The 19413-nt window shown below is 30.6% G+C and overlaps 1 protein-coding gene across 1 annotated transcript in view; it reads left to right on the forward strand.

Moving 5' to 3' along the window:
- Positions 1–16138, forward strand: part of LOC143083056 (receptor-type tyrosine-protein phosphatase epsilon-like) — a 41222-nt gene extending 25084 nt beyond the window's left edge. The window contains exons 12-23 of the mRNA XM_076259214.1: positions 256–353; positions 1068–1205; positions 4061–4206; positions 4546–4681; positions 7086–7235; positions 8276–8375; positions 9419–9492; positions 10078–10203; positions 10874–10984; positions 11651–11799; positions 12611–12746; positions 13963–16138. Of these exons, the coding sequence (XP_076115329.1) occupies positions 256–353; positions 1068–1205; positions 4061–4206; positions 4546–4681; positions 7086–7235; positions 8276–8375; positions 9419–9492; positions 10078–10203; positions 10874–10984; positions 11651–11799; positions 12611–12746; positions 13963–14034 (1436 nt within the window). The 3' untranslated portion in view covers positions 14035–16138. The remainder of the gene's footprint in view (positions 1–255; positions 354–1067; positions 1206–4060; positions 4207–4545; positions 4682–7085; positions 7236–8275; positions 8376–9418; positions 9493–10077; positions 10204–10873; positions 10985–11650; positions 11800–12610; positions 12747–13962) is intronic.
- Positions 16139–19413: the final 3275 nt, after the last annotated feature.

Below are 19413 nucleotides of genomic sequence, written 5' to 3' on the forward strand. Positions count from 1 at the left end.
AAAAAATCGACTCTGGCGTTAACAACTTTAGTTCTGATATTTTCATGATGGTTTATTTATAAAGAACTGGTTACTTGTTTCGAAATAACAATGCAGAACATTGCTATATATTTTGTTAAGATTTTCAGAAAACGGAACTTCAAAAATTATAGCATTAAAAGTTCACATTGATAATTAGTATCCGATGGCAATTTGTGAAACTTGCCTTTAGCATATGAATACATTTTTATTTTTCAAATTCGTGTTTTATTGAAGGTCCAAAGGGTAGTACAAAGAGAGATTTCTGGCATATGATATGGCAGGAAAATGTTGGAAAAATTGTAATGGTTACACAGCTTAAAGAAGGAAAAAGGGTATAAAATTTCATAATCAAAATAACTATATATATATTTATATGTATATTGAACGAGTAATTAACTGGCGTAATAATCTACTGTATTGATACTTATCTATTGGATAGTTGATGTCTTCTGCTTCATTACCAAGCTTTTGACATTTCAGAGTCTAAAACTGGTTGGTTCGGAAAAAAAACTGTGTTTAAGTACGATGACACAAGCTCTTTGAAATTATTACCTAGTTGACAAGCTCGTGCAAATTTCATTACTTGAATATAGTTCTTATAGAAAGCTGAGTTAATTCTATCATCGAAGGAACATATACTCGACCTAATGGTAAATGTAATATTTGCCACTTGATTTTAATTTACCCTCATCATTATTATCATCAAACGGATTGTAATGAATTTAGAGCATGGCATTTCCGGGCAGTTGATATAGATGTGCATATTTACAGGGTTGTAAAAACTTTGATTGTGTGGTCTTACACCATAAAAAAAAGAAACTCTGAATTATTGCTGATGATCGTGGGTATTGATTTGGAAACTTTGTTAGTTACATAAAACATTGTATTTTGACACTATTGAATAAAATTATCTGGCGAAACACGAAACATAACTTTGCTTATTCAAATTCTAAATAAAAAGTTTTTTGTAGATGTACGATATAATTGTTTTTCAGCACAGTTTTACATTTTAGTCAATGGCAAATGTTTTTGATTTCTTTTCTCAGGATAAATGTATACAATATTGGCCTGATGCAGTTGATGACCCAATGGTTGTAGATAATTATTGTCTCACAATGACAAAGGAAAAAGAACATACTTCTTATGTATACAGACTCATAACGATATCCAACACTACTAATACGGTAATTATCACTACTTTGGTAATTGAAATTAGTAAAATAAATCAGAAATAAATCAACATATATTGATATCTTAAATTGCAATGATTTAACATGTTTAAGGAAACTTCAATATTTCATATACTTATTCTACCGGATTTTTTGTGTGTTTATATTGTAGTATATCTAGCCTTTCAATCACACGAACGTGTTCTAAATCATTCATTTTTCAATTCTTTTTATGAATGTTTAACAAATCATTTTTTTGTTTATTTACTTTACGATGATTGAATGCTCAAATATTAGTCCGTACTCAATAAATGACAACTTCAATTTGAAGTTAACATATATAGATATACAAAAAGATGGGGAATGAGTGCCAATACGACAACTCTTCATCCAAGTCACAATTTATAAAAGTAAACCATTATAAGTATACGTGAGGTCTTCAACACGGACTATTGGCTCACAACGAACAGCGGGCTATAAAGGACTCCACAAATAACGAGTGTAAAACCATTCAACGGGAAAACCAACTATCTAATCTATCTGAAAAACGAGAAACATGAAGTACTTATGAACCATATAAATTAACGACAAATTTTGAACAACAGATTCCTCACTTACGACAGGTGTAAACAATCGCAGCGGTTTTAAACGTTTGCTATACCGGTGGCATCGTTATTGGAACTATGGTCGATAGTCTCATCAGTATGAATAAAATTGTTCAGTTCCTGGTACTCTAGTACACGAACCTAACTAAAAAAAGTAACAAAATAATTCGTACAATTTGGTGCAATGTACAGGTATTACCAACAGGTTTTATCTTGCATAACAATTTACACAAAGTGCAATACATGAATAAATAAATATGCATCATCACATTCAATGGTAATTTAGGTTGTTGATTTTTATCAAACGTAAAATATATTCGTCAAAATATATCCGTTTGTCATGATAATGATTATTGAATTCTGTTTGCTGTGGGATAAACCTTTTTTAAACAGTTTTCTTTCATCATGTTCAATCTAAATTTTTTTTTATTATCTGTAGGTACTAATGCAACATCTCAAATCGCTTTCCATGTTGGAAATACCCGTGTTAACTATTTTATTGATTCATGTTCTAATCTTTATACAAATCTTATCAGATGAAACTGTAAGGTCAACTGCAACCAAGCATTGCCGAAACCATCTTTTCTGGTTAAAAAGTGTGTTGAATGAACACACTTACACACCGAAATGACCGTCATGGTTTAAAAAGAAGATTAGTATAAATGCAATAGAGCTTATTATCTTTAAAACCGTTTAATTGTAGGGAAAATCTAACAAGGGCCGTCATTGAGAATTTCGAATAAACTCTATAGGAATTGTTGCCTAGAATTTATTATTCAACTAATTGGTTGCGTGCTTGACATAATAGAGAAATTTATTTTTTTATAAAAAATTGCTGCAAAAAATTATTCTGGACATGGACATTTTGAATAGCATTACGTAGCCAAATTAGGGCATACGTGAAATGAGTCATAACCATTAAATGTCGAAATTCATCAATTTGTCGTTTTGACTTCATGTCTATAATCTTAAAATGAAAAAAAAAATAGAAACTTTGTACAGCAAAATCGGTCAGCGAGCAACGATCTACATCATTTGATATCTTTACATTGCCGATATCGTCAGACGATTCCTTATCCTATTGTCTTAGTTTGTAGACTCCTAATTAGAATAATTGGCCGTCATTAAAAAATTCCTGTGCTTTATAACTCGGAATTCGTAATTAACTAAGGCTTTCCAATTTTAAATCAAGTACCAACCGACAAATTTCATGGACACGAAACATGTATGGCGTGCCATTATTAGTCTGGTACCTATTACATGTTTGAAATGGTTAATAGAAAATGAGGTCTACTAAGTATGAGGAACCGTTTAATGACGTTTTGTTGCTGCTATTTTTGATTTACATAATGTTTTGAAAAGAATCATAGATAGACGGAAGCTTTGAGAAAAACAAAAATTAGATGTTATACAATCAAAAATGAAACGATTGAAGCAATCAATAGAATCCTCACAATTTGTGTTTGTTTCCCATAAATCACAACTTTAAATCATTTCACTTCTTATTATTATCTTGAAACTGTTATGGATAAACAAAAACCCTGTTCAGCAAAAATGATCAGAAAAATAAGATATCGGAACACAGAGCATCCGTTCAAACAATATTTAAGTGCATGGTATTAGTTTTATGTATAATGCCATATTAGCACAAAAATCAATAGTTAAAAATTATACACCTATTTTTAAATTTTCGCATATCTGTATACGTAGCTTAGCAAATAAGACCTAGTTGGTCCTTCTTCATTTTTTTTATTTTATCAAAATCATTCACCACTTGAAAGAAAACTGAGTTGATGTAATTGTATGATTTCTTAATTTCTGATTAAACTCTTATTTATAAAAAAGAATATTAGACGATTTAGATGTATCAAATACAAGCATAAGGATAGCATGTTTATATGTTGCCATCTCATTATCGACTCCTCAATATTTGTTTTTGGTATTAAACTTATAAAATTATTTGTAATTCATCATCACTTTAGACAAAAAATAATTTTCGGAATGCGCATCTGGTGCAGCAACATTGGTACAATTATTGCTATTATACAACATTTGCTCCAACATAGTATTCCATAGTTTTTGTTCATATACCTATCACACTCAATTAAGTTAAATGTCCCCACCTAGTCTCAACATCTTGTTTGCTGGCGGCTCGTTTAGTTTTCCGTTTATAATCATTTGATTGTAGTTTTTATTTACTTGTTTTATATTTCTTTGTATATGTCTCCTTGGTATATTGGTTTCACAAGAACGGTCATTTTGTAGAAACAAAAAGAAAGAAAAGTTCAGCAGTTCCATTTCACCCAGTGGCCAGATCACGGTGTTCCTGACAGTATCAAATTGGTCCACTTCTACAGGAAAGTCAAAAGTCAACATTTTGATCAAAATGAATCAATAGTTGTACATTGCAGGTGGGAATGTGACATTTGGCGATTATACTTTAGTTTTTAACTTAATGATATGCATACCACATTGAAACAATCTCTATTGATCATTAAAAACATCTCTATCAATCTATAAAACGCTTATCAAAAACCTTTTGAAATATCTTAAACATCAATGTGGGTATTATATTTGGTGTCATTTGCCAGGACCAGTCATGACTGTTTTTTTCAAGCATAAGCTATATATCTTTGCAGTGAAAATATAAAAACTAAATATTTTTTCGAATTTTATTTCAAAAGATTGCTGATGCGTTTTCACTACTACGGATTTCATATTGATATTGTTATTCGATATATGATTTTTAGCGCTGGTGTTGGACGGACAGGAACATTTATTGCTATAGATGCTTTATATGAGCAAGGAAAGAAGGTCGGCTATGTGGATATAATGGAGTATGTTCAGATAATGAGGAAGGATAGAATGAATATGATTCAAACACATGTATGTCAAATTATGTAGCGATATCGGTTATGATTTGGTAAACTTAAACAATGTATTGTACATAAATATACTCCTTTCGCAAAGTAGAAATATAATCCTTATCTGACTTTTATTATCAAAGCCTGGACGTTTACGCAAATGATAATGAGTGTCGATTCTTATTTCCAAAAAAACTCGTTTGCTGCTTTTAAATGGCTTTTCTGGATTATTTTTCAACAAGAATATTAAAGACAGAGATTGTTTTTGTAGATCGGCAGTAAATCTATTTCGAGATACATTTTGTACATAGGGGTTTATCAGTCACAAATGGTACAATGTGCTATGTAGTTATTGTCTTGATACTGGAATGATTTGAAAGAATTACATTACTTAAAACTGCTGTTTAAAAAATGTGTAATTATAATAAAGACGATTACAAATCTTATAAGATAAGGCAGACGTGACCTAAAACGAGTATTCTAGTCCGTTTGAATCCTTTTTGCGTCTTGCATTTCTTATCTGTTATCTTTATTATTATGAAAGAAACTATATACGACAGACGCGCAGAGAATTTATTTTTTAATATCCTGACAAGAACGAACGGCATTAATTTATGCAAGTTATCATAAAAATTCAGATTTGAAAAAGGGAATATGTCAAAGAGACAACAACCCGAACAAAATGTTATCATATTTTGTTTAAGGTAGATGGGGTGTCTAAATTATAATCCATAGAATCTTTTAATAATTTGCCAAAATGTAGTTCATATCCTGCTTGTTTAAAAACATTAATAAAAAGAATGGGTCACCGGACTTATTTTCACGCTACAGGTTGTTCAAAATTGTCAAGATTTTGTATAGATTATGCATGGAAATCCCATTTTTCCGCCATAAAACGCAAACCACACCATAGAATTTTGAGATAAAATATGAGAAGATAGCTTCAATATTATGCTTTCAGATAAGAAAAAGAAAAAATGGGGTCACCGAACTTGTTTTCTTGCTACATGTAAAAATGGGTAAATTCCTAACACATTCTATTGTAAAAGTAACACTATCTGGATTATCTGCCCTTGCATTTGAGTTGCCTCCCCTTATTTGACAAAGTTGGAAAAAAATGAATCAAACAAAAGGATTTTTATTTTTGTAAAATACAATCATAAATATGATCAAACATGGCATTTTCTATATTATAATGAAAATTCTTACACATGAATTACCTACTACTATAAAACTTTGCACATTTCATCAAAGATCTAGACCTTGTTTTCTAGTATTTCAAAATCCAAGATGGAGGAAGACACCCTATCTACCTTAATGATGATGATTATCTTAGAAGAAAATATTAAAACACACAAATATTTTTCGCTATGCAATTGAAATACATATTTGCATAACATTTCACTTGCATATATCTAGTTTACATAGTTTGAATATTATAAAGTTTGAATTGTTAGCTGAGGTCTTGTATGACGTTCGAACTTAATCCAAACTACCCTTTTATTGTGTGTTATAACTAACTGATAGCATATTAAAAAAGTAGGTAGCTGCAGTATATGTATATTGATATTGTACATTTATTTGTTTTGTTGTGTCATTCAAATAAAGTGTATGGTATCTACACCAGGTCATCCTGGTTTTTATAAATGAATTTAAATCAACGTACCGGGCAGTACCCAAATTGCACTTCGCACCCAAATTGCACCTATTCAACAAAAATAGCTGTTGAAATCTTCAAATTTTTCTTTGAGACTTCACCATTTGTAATTTTATAAATTGACACTCATACACGTCTTTAAATATATGTACACATGTCATTATACACACAAAACGTTCATATATATGTGGTATAATCAAAAGATGAATCATTCATTAAAAACGTTAAATCTGCAGAATATCGTCATGCGCCGTCATCTTTTAAAAATGAGCAAATGTAATATGTTACTAGCATTGATTTCTAAAAACATTAAAATAAAGCATGAACTCATGTCAAGATGGTTTAAATATATGAAGAAATAGACCAAAAATGTCTGCTATTTAATTTTTAAGATTGTGAATTTAGGCATGGATGCAATTTGGATACTCCTCATTCTAGAATCGAGGATGGTTTTGAGGTCGTTTCAAGTCCATTTTTTTGTGATTCAATACGGATTCAAAATTATATTCGTGTAACTATATAGGAAATAAGAATAGTTCTACAAAATAGACACGGAATTATAAAAACGTAGGAAAAAAACTGTTAAAATAGGTTCAATATGGGTACCCTCACGTTATATATAATTACCACTCAAAATCCTGTTTTTAGGCATCAACTATTCTGAATCAGCCCTTTTCCCCCAACTGTTGGTGTTCATATTTTTTGTTATTATGAATTCGGTTATCAGTTCTGTACAGTTTGTATTTTCCTTGTGATAACTTTTATACAGGAACAGTATGAGACTGTATTTGAAGCACTTCTAGAATTGTTTACAATACCAGACTCGTCTATTCCAAAGAATGATTTCTGTAAATATATCGCTGATCAGGAATGTAAGACATTACCGAAAAACCAGAAAGTGTACAAACGAGAATTTCAGGTAGGATGATCAATTCAATACAAAATTAATTAGCAACCCTAATTGATATTCAAAAGTACTGAAAAGGACATATATTTTAGTAAAAGCATTTCTCAACATTAAATTGGGACATTGTTGGTGCCTGTGAAAAATAACATAATGATTATACTTTTCCAAGGGACAAATAACAGTACCTAAAGCCAAGCAAATTAAATGGAACGTGATATTAACATGTTATATACTTTCTTTTGGCAAACACTTTTGTCGAGTCCTCAGTGTTACCATTGACATAAACAGTGAAACACTGATTAAAGAAAGGTTGATTACAATAACATTTTTACACCTTTTTAACTGCGCTAGATGCACAATTCACCAGTACATGGCTCTGCATTGATGCCCTGGAGTCAACATATTGGAAAACCAAAAATGTTTTCAAAAGTTAATGAGCTAATTAAATAAAAAAGGACAAGATTATAGCCAAAGCTAGGCACGCAATCGTAGCTCTGTATGAGGAAGATACACAGATTTTTTTTTTATTTGAAATATGTTCCAAAATTTTGTGAGAGCGAATTCAAATTAAACAATACCCGTATTTTCATGACATAATACTTGTAACTGAACTGATATTACCCGCGAGGACAAACAAAAATCTACCACCAACGGTATTGACACACCCAATTAATAACAATATTAACAATTGTACTGCACAAGATTCGCATTACAACGATGCATGCCGCTTAAGAAATTCTGAATAGGTTGTTAGGTTTGTTTTTGGTTCTGGAATATACAACAAAATATGAGTGCCAACCAATATGTACGACCAATTGCTGCAAGTTAGCCAAAAACACAAGTCCTGGTTATCCTGGATATAAACGTACACGGTTTCATGGATAAGTTGAAAATCAACCTTAACTTTATAGCACTCTTTAGTTGTTAGAAAATTAATGTTATTTAAATCTCACATATTGTACAGACAAAAACAATAAATTATTCTTCTAAGATAACAAGTCCTGGGATTTCATTAATGGTATATTTCAATTATTTCATTTTATTTGAATTAGACACTAGAAAATCTGCGGCCATTGTATGATGCATCGAATTTCACGGCTGCAAACTTAAAAGAAAATATATTAAAAAATTTGGTAAAGAACATTCTTCCACGTAAGTACATATCTTTAACTTCTATTCAGTAATACATGTATATACTTAAGAAATATATCTGCCTTAAGTCAGCCAATCGTGTACAAAATACTGATTAATTTCCATTTCATGGATATTAAGGGCATACGATACAGTTACAGGGGAGGTAATGACGTTGCTAACGAAAATTGTTAATTTCGCGACGTCAAACGGTGACTTATCGGGAAAAGATGCAGTTTTCGGCTGATTTTTATCATTCAAACATGATTTAACATGAAAACAAATGCATGGACCACTCTTTTTTGAAATGACATTTGGTTTGATTACGTAAGTAGATTATGTTACCTTATTTTCATGAAACGTAAATAGTGCAATTTTTTTTAATTTGATTAATATACAGCAAAAAATGACGTTTTTTCTACATTCATGAACATTTGATAAATTTGAGTTATTTGTAAAAATGAAATTTACCAATTTATGCAATATTTATATAACACATAAATACAAATAATTTAACAAAAAACAGCTCGTGTTTATCTTTTAAAACAAAAAAATTATGTATTTCTATAGAAAGGAAACAAAACGTCCAGAAATCCGTATTTTGAAGAAAATATCTGAAATTTGAACCTCAATTTACTCAAAAAGTAGCACATGAAGGTATATTCTTTATTACATATTTGTTTTAATCAGGTAAAAAATAGCCTACATGCAAATGTTCATCAAAATTTAAATACGGGATCAAAACTGTATCGTATGCCCTTAAAAACCATTGCAACATCTAAATATATCTAACGTAAGATTCTGGTATTTTCTGTCTATATGTTATTTTTTGTTTGCTAGGCATTCATATTTCTGCGAATTAAATACATCTAACTTTATTGCAGTAAGCCCTTTTAATTGCATATACATGTACAGTCTTGTTTCGGCTCCTTGCAATTGCAAGAAGTCGTGTGTATGATTTACGTAATTGTGTCCTCTATTTGCTGCTGGACGTTTAGTAATTATTAGATCTTCATTAATCAATAATTCCTTTTTCAAATATAAAACATTACATTTTATTGTAGATGACAACTTCCGACCATACCTTATGTCATATGGAAGAAAACGAAATGATTACATCAACGCCGTGATAATACCTGTAAGTATTGTTATTATCAGTTCATTCGAAAGTATGGAAGTATTGAAAGAAACAAATACTGGCAACATGGATGCAGATACCATGGTTATCGAGTTTTTATGACTACAAAATGATTGTGAAATTTGTATTGACGAATTAGACAGATCTTTTATACAACAAAGTTGATGGGTTTTTATTATGCTAATGTCAACTGCTAATGTTGAACTGCGTGTCAGTAAAACAAAGGCCTACTAAAACAAAAACCAAAATAGTACTTTATTTTAGTTTACCTTATGCTTGTGTTTGCTCGTGAGTCAGCACTGAGTTTGTGAATTCGAAACCCGCTCGGGGAAGATGCACTTGACTTCCATCGTAATTGTTTAGGATCTTCAGTTTTCCTCCCGAAGGTCGGTTTCGTCTATTTGGATAAAGGCTTCGACCACCAATAAAAATTGACCACGAAATAGCACCATAGTGTTAAAAAAGGCGTTAATCAGTCAATCAATGTTTGCTCGTGCACACATTTTCTCTTTGTTATTAAAACGAACCCGGATTCATTTCTTACAATTTTTTTTTTTAATTCATATGATTTTAATTCATTTGCAGGGATATAGAGAGGAAAGTAAATTCTTCGTAACACAATGTCCTATGAAAGATACTGTTGTAGATTTCTATACAATGATATATGACCATAATTCCAGAATCATTGTGTTATTAGACCAAGTGAACAAAGTGAGTTTGTTGTACATTTTTCAACAGTGAAAATATTCAGTTTATTTTTAAGAAAAGTGCATATACATATTTAAAATTTAAGCGAGACTTGATAACTATATAACGGTTATTGTCAAATAAAATCCAAATTGTTAAAGTTCTTGCCAACAAATTACTTAGACATCTATTACTATGTTGTACTTTTTGAATCTTTAAATCATAATGTGCATTTCCGCGATTTTGACATCACTTACTATGACTAATTAGCAAATTTTCAATTGCCATGAGCAATTTTGCAGCGCCGAATGTATCCCTCTAGTTTTGGTGTAGATTTTTAGTTGACTTCAGTTGGATTTGGTCTTCCTGATACTCTCCTTTATATTTCTCTTTACAATTTTTGAGTCATGAAAATGAATATGTCCTTGCATATCAAAATATTGTCTATTTGTTCGGAAGTTTTGGTCATTGTATTTTAGAAGATAAAAGTGCGTATGGCTGCATTCTTATCATCATCGTGTTTGGGTTTTTTTTATAATTCAATACATAAAACTCACCAGACAGCAATTCTGAAATTGTTTTACTGTTTTATCAGATCTTTATATTTATATGAAATTGGTATCAACATATTCATATCGTTCATTGCTTGTAATCTTTCTTGGAAGCGTAATTTTGTACTTTTTTTTTATATAAGAACGCAAACTTATGGTTAGGAAAGTCAGCAATGCTAGTAGTGAATGACTTTAGCATAATGCAAGAGGAAGAGAATAATGTGGATGAGCTGAAAATTGCTTTGGAGTATAAGGTAAACGATTATGGTTCTGTACGAGCAATTGTTCAATTTGAAATGAATAAATATTAAAATCGTAACAAAAGTTTAAATAGTCATTCAGAAATTATCGTTTGATATCAAAAAACGGATATGTGGTATGTTTGACCTATGAAACTACTAGCTACCGTAGACCAAATCACAAGATTGTTAGCTAGTTATTTTTTTCAAGTTAAAGGTCTAATACATTGATACCTGAAATATTTTAAACCAACCTTTTCTGAACTATTAATAATTTCTTATCAATCTAAGGGACCAATCAAATTGCAATCAATATTGCCTTATTTATAGTTCACTCCGAATGCTTTTTAAAATTGGTGTGCCTCTATTTAGGCTCTAACTTCATTTTTGATATTTTTATTTCGGTACACTATTTTGATAACATTTACCGATTTTTCAAAAGTGGTAGATCAATTTTTAAATTAAAAAAGAAGATAAAAAACCACATTAGTGAACCAAAGAAACTTGAAACGAGCGAAATAGTTTTGAGTCGACAAAGTTGCAATCGTAACAAGTATAAACTGTTTTGTCTTGATTTCATTCGTTCGTTTACCTTTCCTTACGAAAGAAAAGTGCATACCTATTCAACTTTTACGAGACCTTTTACTATGATAACGTTATAATTCTTTTCTCCTTTTCAAGAAACAACAGAATAAACGAATAATAAAGGTTTTTACGACAAGTGAGTGGCAAGGTGCCGCACTACCATCAACAAAGCTGATGGTGGATCTACTGAAAAGTGTGGTTAGTTGTTGGAACTCACAGAAATGTCCGATTACTGTCGTATGCAGGTACCCACATTAGAATATCAGAATATACTCAATTCCAAAACTATATTTTATATGTGGCCTCTTTCACTTTTTTTCTTCAACATCACTGGTGAGTTTTTCTTCGCGAAACGAGTCCTTGATGTACAAAATTAAATTATTGTATTTATTAAGAGTTAATCAACAATAGTGTAATATATAATGAAAGTATTATACACACTCTTTGAATCTAAATACAAGAAAAATCATGCATGAACCAAAAAACCAAGTTGTATGTCGGTGTAATACACATCTGCTATATGCATCACATGTGAAATAATACCAACGTACAATGTGTCAATGAGACGGAACTAATAATAATGTCACATGTGGAATTTAAAGTAAATTTTGAATGTATGTAATACGCTAAAAAAACAAAGATTAGGTAACGATTGCCAATTATGTGGTAACACATTTTGAACTTGTAAACAATAACTGCAGTCTTCCTTCTTTATGTTACCAATGAATATTTTTGTAAGTTATGAATATGCTTCGGTTGTTATCTGCTCTTTAGTAGGGTTGTTTTCTCTTATATATTCCCCATTTCCAGTCTCAAGTTCATTCATTACATACATTTTTTGTACATATTTCAAATAAACTAAACATGAAGACAATTATAAAACAGAATTTATCCAATTGGTAGAAAAATAAGTCGATGTTTGCAAGTAGAAATATTGAAAGTGAAAGATTTGTTCTTATTGAAATTGGTTAAAAACAAACAGCGAAATCCCTCTTAATTCAGAAACATCTTTTATTTTTATCAAATCGTTTATAACATTAAATTGTATCATTTTAGAGATGGTAGCTCCAAAAGTGGATTGTTTGTTGCACTTTATCTTATTTTGGATAAAATGAAAATAGATGAAGAGGTCGATATATTTCAAGTAGTAAGGAATATTCAGACTAGACGTCCAGAATTCTTGAAGAACTGCGTAAGTAGATGGTCCACAATGTATAATATAACATTTCATGTTCCTATCGTTGCCCTTTACCTTTATATATAAAACTAATTACACGTAGTACAGTCAAGTTTCAATATCTATTTTGACCTCACATTTATTTAGTAATTCTTGTTTATGGTACCTTCAACGTTAAAGATGATATACATTAAGTTATCGCGTTGTCTGGTCGTCATCTTTCCGCCATATCCCCCGTGTGATCCAGGCGAATGGTTTAACTACAGGGATGCTGAGTATGCCTTGATTGATTGAATTTGAACTGAATTAGGAAAAAATAAACAAAGAACCCTATCGATATTTTGGGGTCAAAAGATTAAAATTAACGTACTTTGTAATTTAATATATAATTTTGTTGAAAATAATTTCTAACTGTTTCTCTATACAGATGGAATTCAAAATTGTACAAATAGAAGATATAGGGAGAAAGAGATACTTAATTTTTTTAAGGTATAAGTTCAATTGTCAATGAATCTAAGGATAAGATTGGTATTGAAAAATATCGAATAAGAGATCTGAATTGGGTAGTCAGAAAGACATTTATAAATATAATCTAGAGAAGAGGAAGACTTCTACTGATTTTAAAGTTAATGATCATGGTTCAAAAACAGTGTCAATTTACAAGGAAGAAACTTTTTGAAAAAGAGGGTTTTTTTCATATCGGAAATATTGAAACGTTAAAATAGTAAAATAGAAATATCGGAGTCCCGTGTAAATTCAAAAAGTAGAAGTCCATACAAACTGACAACACCGAATGTTGAATGTTGTCAACTAATGGAACAAATGAAAAACAAAGTCATGTTCTTGACTTGATTTAGGCGTCCGTCTAATACAATAACCAACAGGTCAAAGTTCAAGATCACGGTTACTTCCGAATATTTAAGCTAGGAAAAGACTAGTTTCATTGAAATATTGTTAGTGGATATCGAATTACATTACACATGTTAGCATTTAAGACTGAAAACAAAATATTTATTTAACGGAAGTAAATGACTGTACAACTGATTTGACGAAAATTGATTTAGAATTAAAAAAATACATTTGAATGAAACTAACATGATGTTACTACGAATAACATTTTATGAATATTTTTTTTTAATGTTTCTAATTGTTTTCTTTACTTTTGGTTCAAAATCGTTGTAACTTCCATTTCTGTTCGATTTCACTTTGACATTCATTCGTTTGTTTACAGGATCAGTATGAATATATCTACAAGTGTGTCAACGAACTACTGGAAGAAGAAACTATGTATGCAAATACTTAATTACGGATGGTTTTCATCAGTTATGGAAACGTTTCAATGCATATACTGTTTTTACTATTGTTCACAATTTTGCATAAAGTTTTTGTTACCGTATCTAACGAGGTCCAATTTTTCAGCCGCCATCGGATAAACACGACAAATCACAGAATTCAACTTTATATTTAGCTAATATAGGACAATGGTGTAGATTAAAAATTACACCACTCCAGACCCTTTTGTTTTCCACATAATTAATATTGACAATAATTAACAAGGTCCGGGTCGAATCCGATATCGATACCAATAAGTATATGCACCTGTTACCTATAACCTTATCTGTACGTTCCGCATCTGACAGGCGCACCACCAAACGGCGTATTTGATTTTGCTATATACACGGGTCATAGTCACAGGGTTGACACTACTAAATTCTATCATTGTCAAATTGTTACCATGGTTACCTATTGTAGTATTTTAATCAGTAAGACTTTATACGATAACAATACGAATACTAAAATTTAAGGCGTACATAGGTACATTTTTCAATTTGTTAGCGGACATGACGTAAAACAGCGAATCAAAGAATTCAACTTTATAGGACAATGCTGTTTATTAAAAAATACTCCATCCCAGGACCTTTTATTTTCCAAATAATTATTATTACTAATAATTGATAAGTTCCAGGTCGACGGGTTCAACCATAAAGATTTGAAAGCAGAAACAACTGTGTATCTTATAATCGGCCTGACTTTATCAGATGACAATACCAATACTAAAATAAGGCTTACGCATAGTTATATACTTTAATTCAGTCACGGATCCGCGATATCACGGGTGTGTTCTAATATATGATATGAATACCAGATGGTAGCCATCCATATCGTGATAAATGAGAAGATTTATAATTTACACAACTAAAGAACAATAGTTCATGAGTTAAACATAAAGGCATATTCAAAGTTGTAAAAAACTTATTTTTATTAAGAAAAAAAAGAATTGTCATATGACGTGCTCAGAAGTGGACAACGGTATTTTAAAAAACAGTATTTAAAAGAATTTATTTGAGGAGGAAAACAAGTATTAGGTTAATTTCATCCAACGTATCTGTAAACAAGGATCCGAAAATAAAAGGAAAAATCTAGCTTTGTATGTCCAATTTTAATAACCAGTCTATTTTTTGGGTGACTATATGGATCCGTTTATTTCCTTGACAGTTTTTGGTATCATATGATTGTTATTTATTTTTTGTATCCATTTGCATATTTAAGCTGCAACGCTCATTTGATATGAATAACCGGCTAGTTGTTTCAATAATTTTTTATAATTATTTTACATTGTAACTTTCGCTGTAGTTCCAGTCGTTTTGTCTTCAAGAACATTTTATCTTTACGATGTTGTACATTAAACTACATGTCTGTATTTTTGTTTTTCCAATTCCGAATGGGTTGTTAGGAGTTCGGATTCCTTGTTTAATATTGGTGGCACGGTAGTATTTCCTGGCCCATAAGGGATAATGTTAGCCTTTTTAGAATTTTTACCACTTTTACATTCACAGTTAACTGAAGTACTTTCATTTTACTATTCAGAAATGAAATTGAATGTGTATCATGACCGTTTACCTTTTTTGCTATTTTTAAAAATCTAAGGCCACTAGTGCATTTTGATCTTTTATCGTGCAGGGAATACAAAATTCAAAAAAATTCAAAAAAATTCATTTTCATTTGTATGTCAAATAATTTCATATTTTTCTACACCTGATTCATTTCTTAGTTTTGGAAAGTATGTTCAATTGATTGTATTGTTTGTCCAAACACTCTGTTCAAATACATTGACTTCAGTAGGGTACGCAAAAAAGCTACTTAAATTCTGGAATGCAAATAATACCGTTCTACCTATTATGGAACTCTCATGCGGAACGAAATCAGACTTAGGTTCGATAACTTTTTCCATGCAGATCAAATGGTTTCTGAAGGGTCGATAGGTTTTGTCGTTTCTCTATCTTTCCCTACACCTATTAAAATACCAATAAGAATATTGGTACTCAAAACGGTCCAAAATAAAAATTTTCCCAAATGTCAAAGGAAGAAATGTTGAACAAAAATAAAGGTTCACAGGCAATAGGGTTAGTAAGTTGTAAGTTCTATTTAGAAAAAAAACAAAAAGCTTAATTTTTCGTTTTAGCTACAAAAAAGAATCACACTTATTGTTTTTACCATTATGAGTATTTGTCATATTTTAATATATGTTTGTAAACATTGCGTTAAAAGCGTGGTAAAGGAACGTTAAATCAAATTTAATTTGTGAATTGGTACCACAATACTATAAGACACTATGTTTACATCTAATGTACTTTTGTGTGACAAGTTTAATGTGTATTATCCTAACTATTTTGCAATGTAATCTTGTGTATACCATTTGTATTTTTGACAACAGTTAAACATTATCTTTGCTCGTAGTTTTTACTTATGTGCATGATGCCAATACTATAAATGATGTGTTTATTTTCTATGAAACTTCGAAACAACTCGTAATTAGTTATATACGTCCTAGGAGTTTTCCTGGATTAACCAACAAAAGTGTTGGTGTTTTTAGAAAGAAATATATACAGGTATTCCAGTAACAGTGTTGGCAACTGCTTTACTTATGTTGGTAGAAAACTGAATCATTTACCTTCAACCTGTTTACCATCGGCTATCGATAACAATTTTTTTTCGGGCACTTAGTCTATCAAAAACCTTTCAATGGGGATTAAGATAAAATAAAAGAGTAAAGTTCAAGACAAGAACGATGTGATAATTCAGCATAATCCTCAGAAGAACGTTCACGTAACGTCAATAAATGGTCTCGTCCACAATGCAATGAAAACTATCATAAGTGTTACACGTAATACATTCTTAGTGTATTGATAACTGACACTTTCCTCTTCTTAAAAGCATCTTAACATCAAAATACTGTTTACCACTACTCTACAAAATTAACTTATGTGTATTTTAATGAATTCAATAACTTCTTCACTTTTGTTGGTTTAAATATATTATTAGTCTTATATTTCTTTTAATATTGATGCTGGTATCTTTTAAACTATTGTAAAAATAAACTTTGTTTTTCTTCTTTGTTTGTATAAATATTTATAGATTATTACATGGCATTTTCAATATTGCCAGAGGCTTGATATGGGTTGAGGGCTGATACCAGGGTAAATGTGAAAAATGGCATGTAATAATCTATATATCACATATTTTCCAGTGTTGTTGATTAAAAGGTTACCGGAAGTTAACGTCGGGGGCTCGATATTGATTTTCGGGGGCTGATATGGATTTTGGAGGGCTGTTATCGATATTGGCCCCTAGGGCAAATAACTAACCTAAACTTCTGGCTGATATTGACCATTTAAAAACGTAAATATTAGTACAAATGTGTGATAATTTTCTTTATCATGTACTTACACTGAATAACATATGATTTTTACTGTCTGATAATAGCATTAAATTAACGTAAATTCCATATTTTTTTGAATTGGTGCTTAGCGGGCTGATATGAAAAGTTTATCACATGCTTCGGTTGTTATCTAATGCCTTTCCATAAAGTTATCGCATGGCATTCCGGTGATACTCGGCAAATTCCGGAAAACACACCTCAATGCTACGTTTCTATGAAAAACATTACAAAGTAGTGTAAAAATACAAGTATTTAAATACTGAAAAGTATATCGTGTAAAATAATTTAAAAAAAATCAAATAGACAAACAAATGCATATAAAAGTTTCAAACATAATTTAGACAGTTACTTTTATAAAGTTGACTTTTCATAAACAGTGTTCATTATGTATATTTTTGTCGATTCGTCCATATTTAAATATTTTTCTTTTCTGTTGTGTTTTTTGTTTTCTCGACCTTAAATAAGCAACTTGTTTTTAAAGGAAATACTGCTGTGTAATATTTAATTTGAAAAAAAACAGAAGCCAAAATTCATATGTAGTGCGAACGGTACAACATTTCTGCTAGTGATGGTAAGCGTTGTGAATTATAATGAAAACTGTAAGGGTTAATATTTTGTTTCAATTCCATTTTATCGATATTAATGTTTAAGTGTCGTAATATATTTTGATTGTCTCAGTGGCAATCATACCACATATTTGTATTGTTACTTAAATTTAAACTAGATCAGGCATAAACTTTCCATAAAATAAATACAGAAAAGTTAGAAGTACGTTATGTGTTTATGATACTTTGAAGTGTGTCTCAAAATTTTATTTTAAAATCATTTGACATTTCCTTTAATTCTTATCTTAATAATCAGTTGTTTGTCGGTTAAACTATATCTACACGCCAAATTATGAAATGTGATTTGAATTGTTTAACTTTACGTTATACTTCTTAAAGTACTTCCTTGTTATTATATGATGGTACTCTATGTTCTTCCTGCGAGGTAAGTTAATAGTTAAGTGAAATAGTTATCAGCTACCAGGCTTACAATTTAATACGCCAGACACCCGTTTCTTCTACATAATGAAAATATTAGAAAGCCAAACCAGTGTAAAGTTTAAAAGAATTCAGGATCAAAAGTTCCAAAAAGTTATACCAAATACAGCTAAGATAATTTTTGCCAGGTATAAAAAAATCTTTATTATTTCGAAAAAGGCATCCTTTTGCAACAGTTAATTTATAATAGTTACCATATAATTGATATTCGTGTGAGGGGATGGGGGCGTTCTTGTTTTTTTATTATTATTTTGTTAATCTTATTTCCTATACTTTTTTTTAACTCAAAGGTGCGTAAAGAATTGATAAGGTAGAAGAAAAATAATATTCGTTCGTGAAAAGACTGAAGTGATAATAATTTGGAAAAAAAAATGTTTATTCGATATACAATCAGGAGAGCAGTCGTCTCCCCCAATAGTCAAGTGCGTCTCCTTAGTTGATATATATGCATTTCCTCCTATAGTTAAGAATGGGAGGACTTCTGGAAAATAATTGCAATACGTATTGTGGTAATTGAAAAAATTTCTTCCCGAATCACCTAAGTTCATTTCTGGTTTAGTTGTTTTATAGCTTTTAAGTTTTATGTCTGTGTGTGGAGAGTTTTTTTACAAGGTAAGACCCTTGTGTTGTTTCTTTTTTATTCTATTAATTGATTTGAATTGTTTTACTTTACATTATACTCCTTAAACTACTTCCCTGTTATCATATCTACCAGGCTTACAATTTGATACGCCAGACACCCGTTTCGTCTACATAAGACACCTAAGTGACGCTCAGATTAAATAGTTAGAAAGCCAAAGAAATGTAAAGTTGAAAAGCACAAGTTCCAAAAGGTTGTGCCAAATACATCTAAGGAAATCTTTGCCTTGAATAAGAACATCTTTAGTATTTCGAAAAATTCATTCTTTTGCGACAGTTA

Source organism: Mytilus galloprovincialis, chromosome 1 (genome assembly GCF_965363235.1).
Source record: "Mytilus galloprovincialis chromosome 1, xbMytGall1.hap1.1, whole genome shotgun sequence".
NCBI lineage: Eukaryota > Metazoa > Mollusca > Bivalvia > Mytilida > Mytilidae > Mytilus > Mytilus galloprovincialis.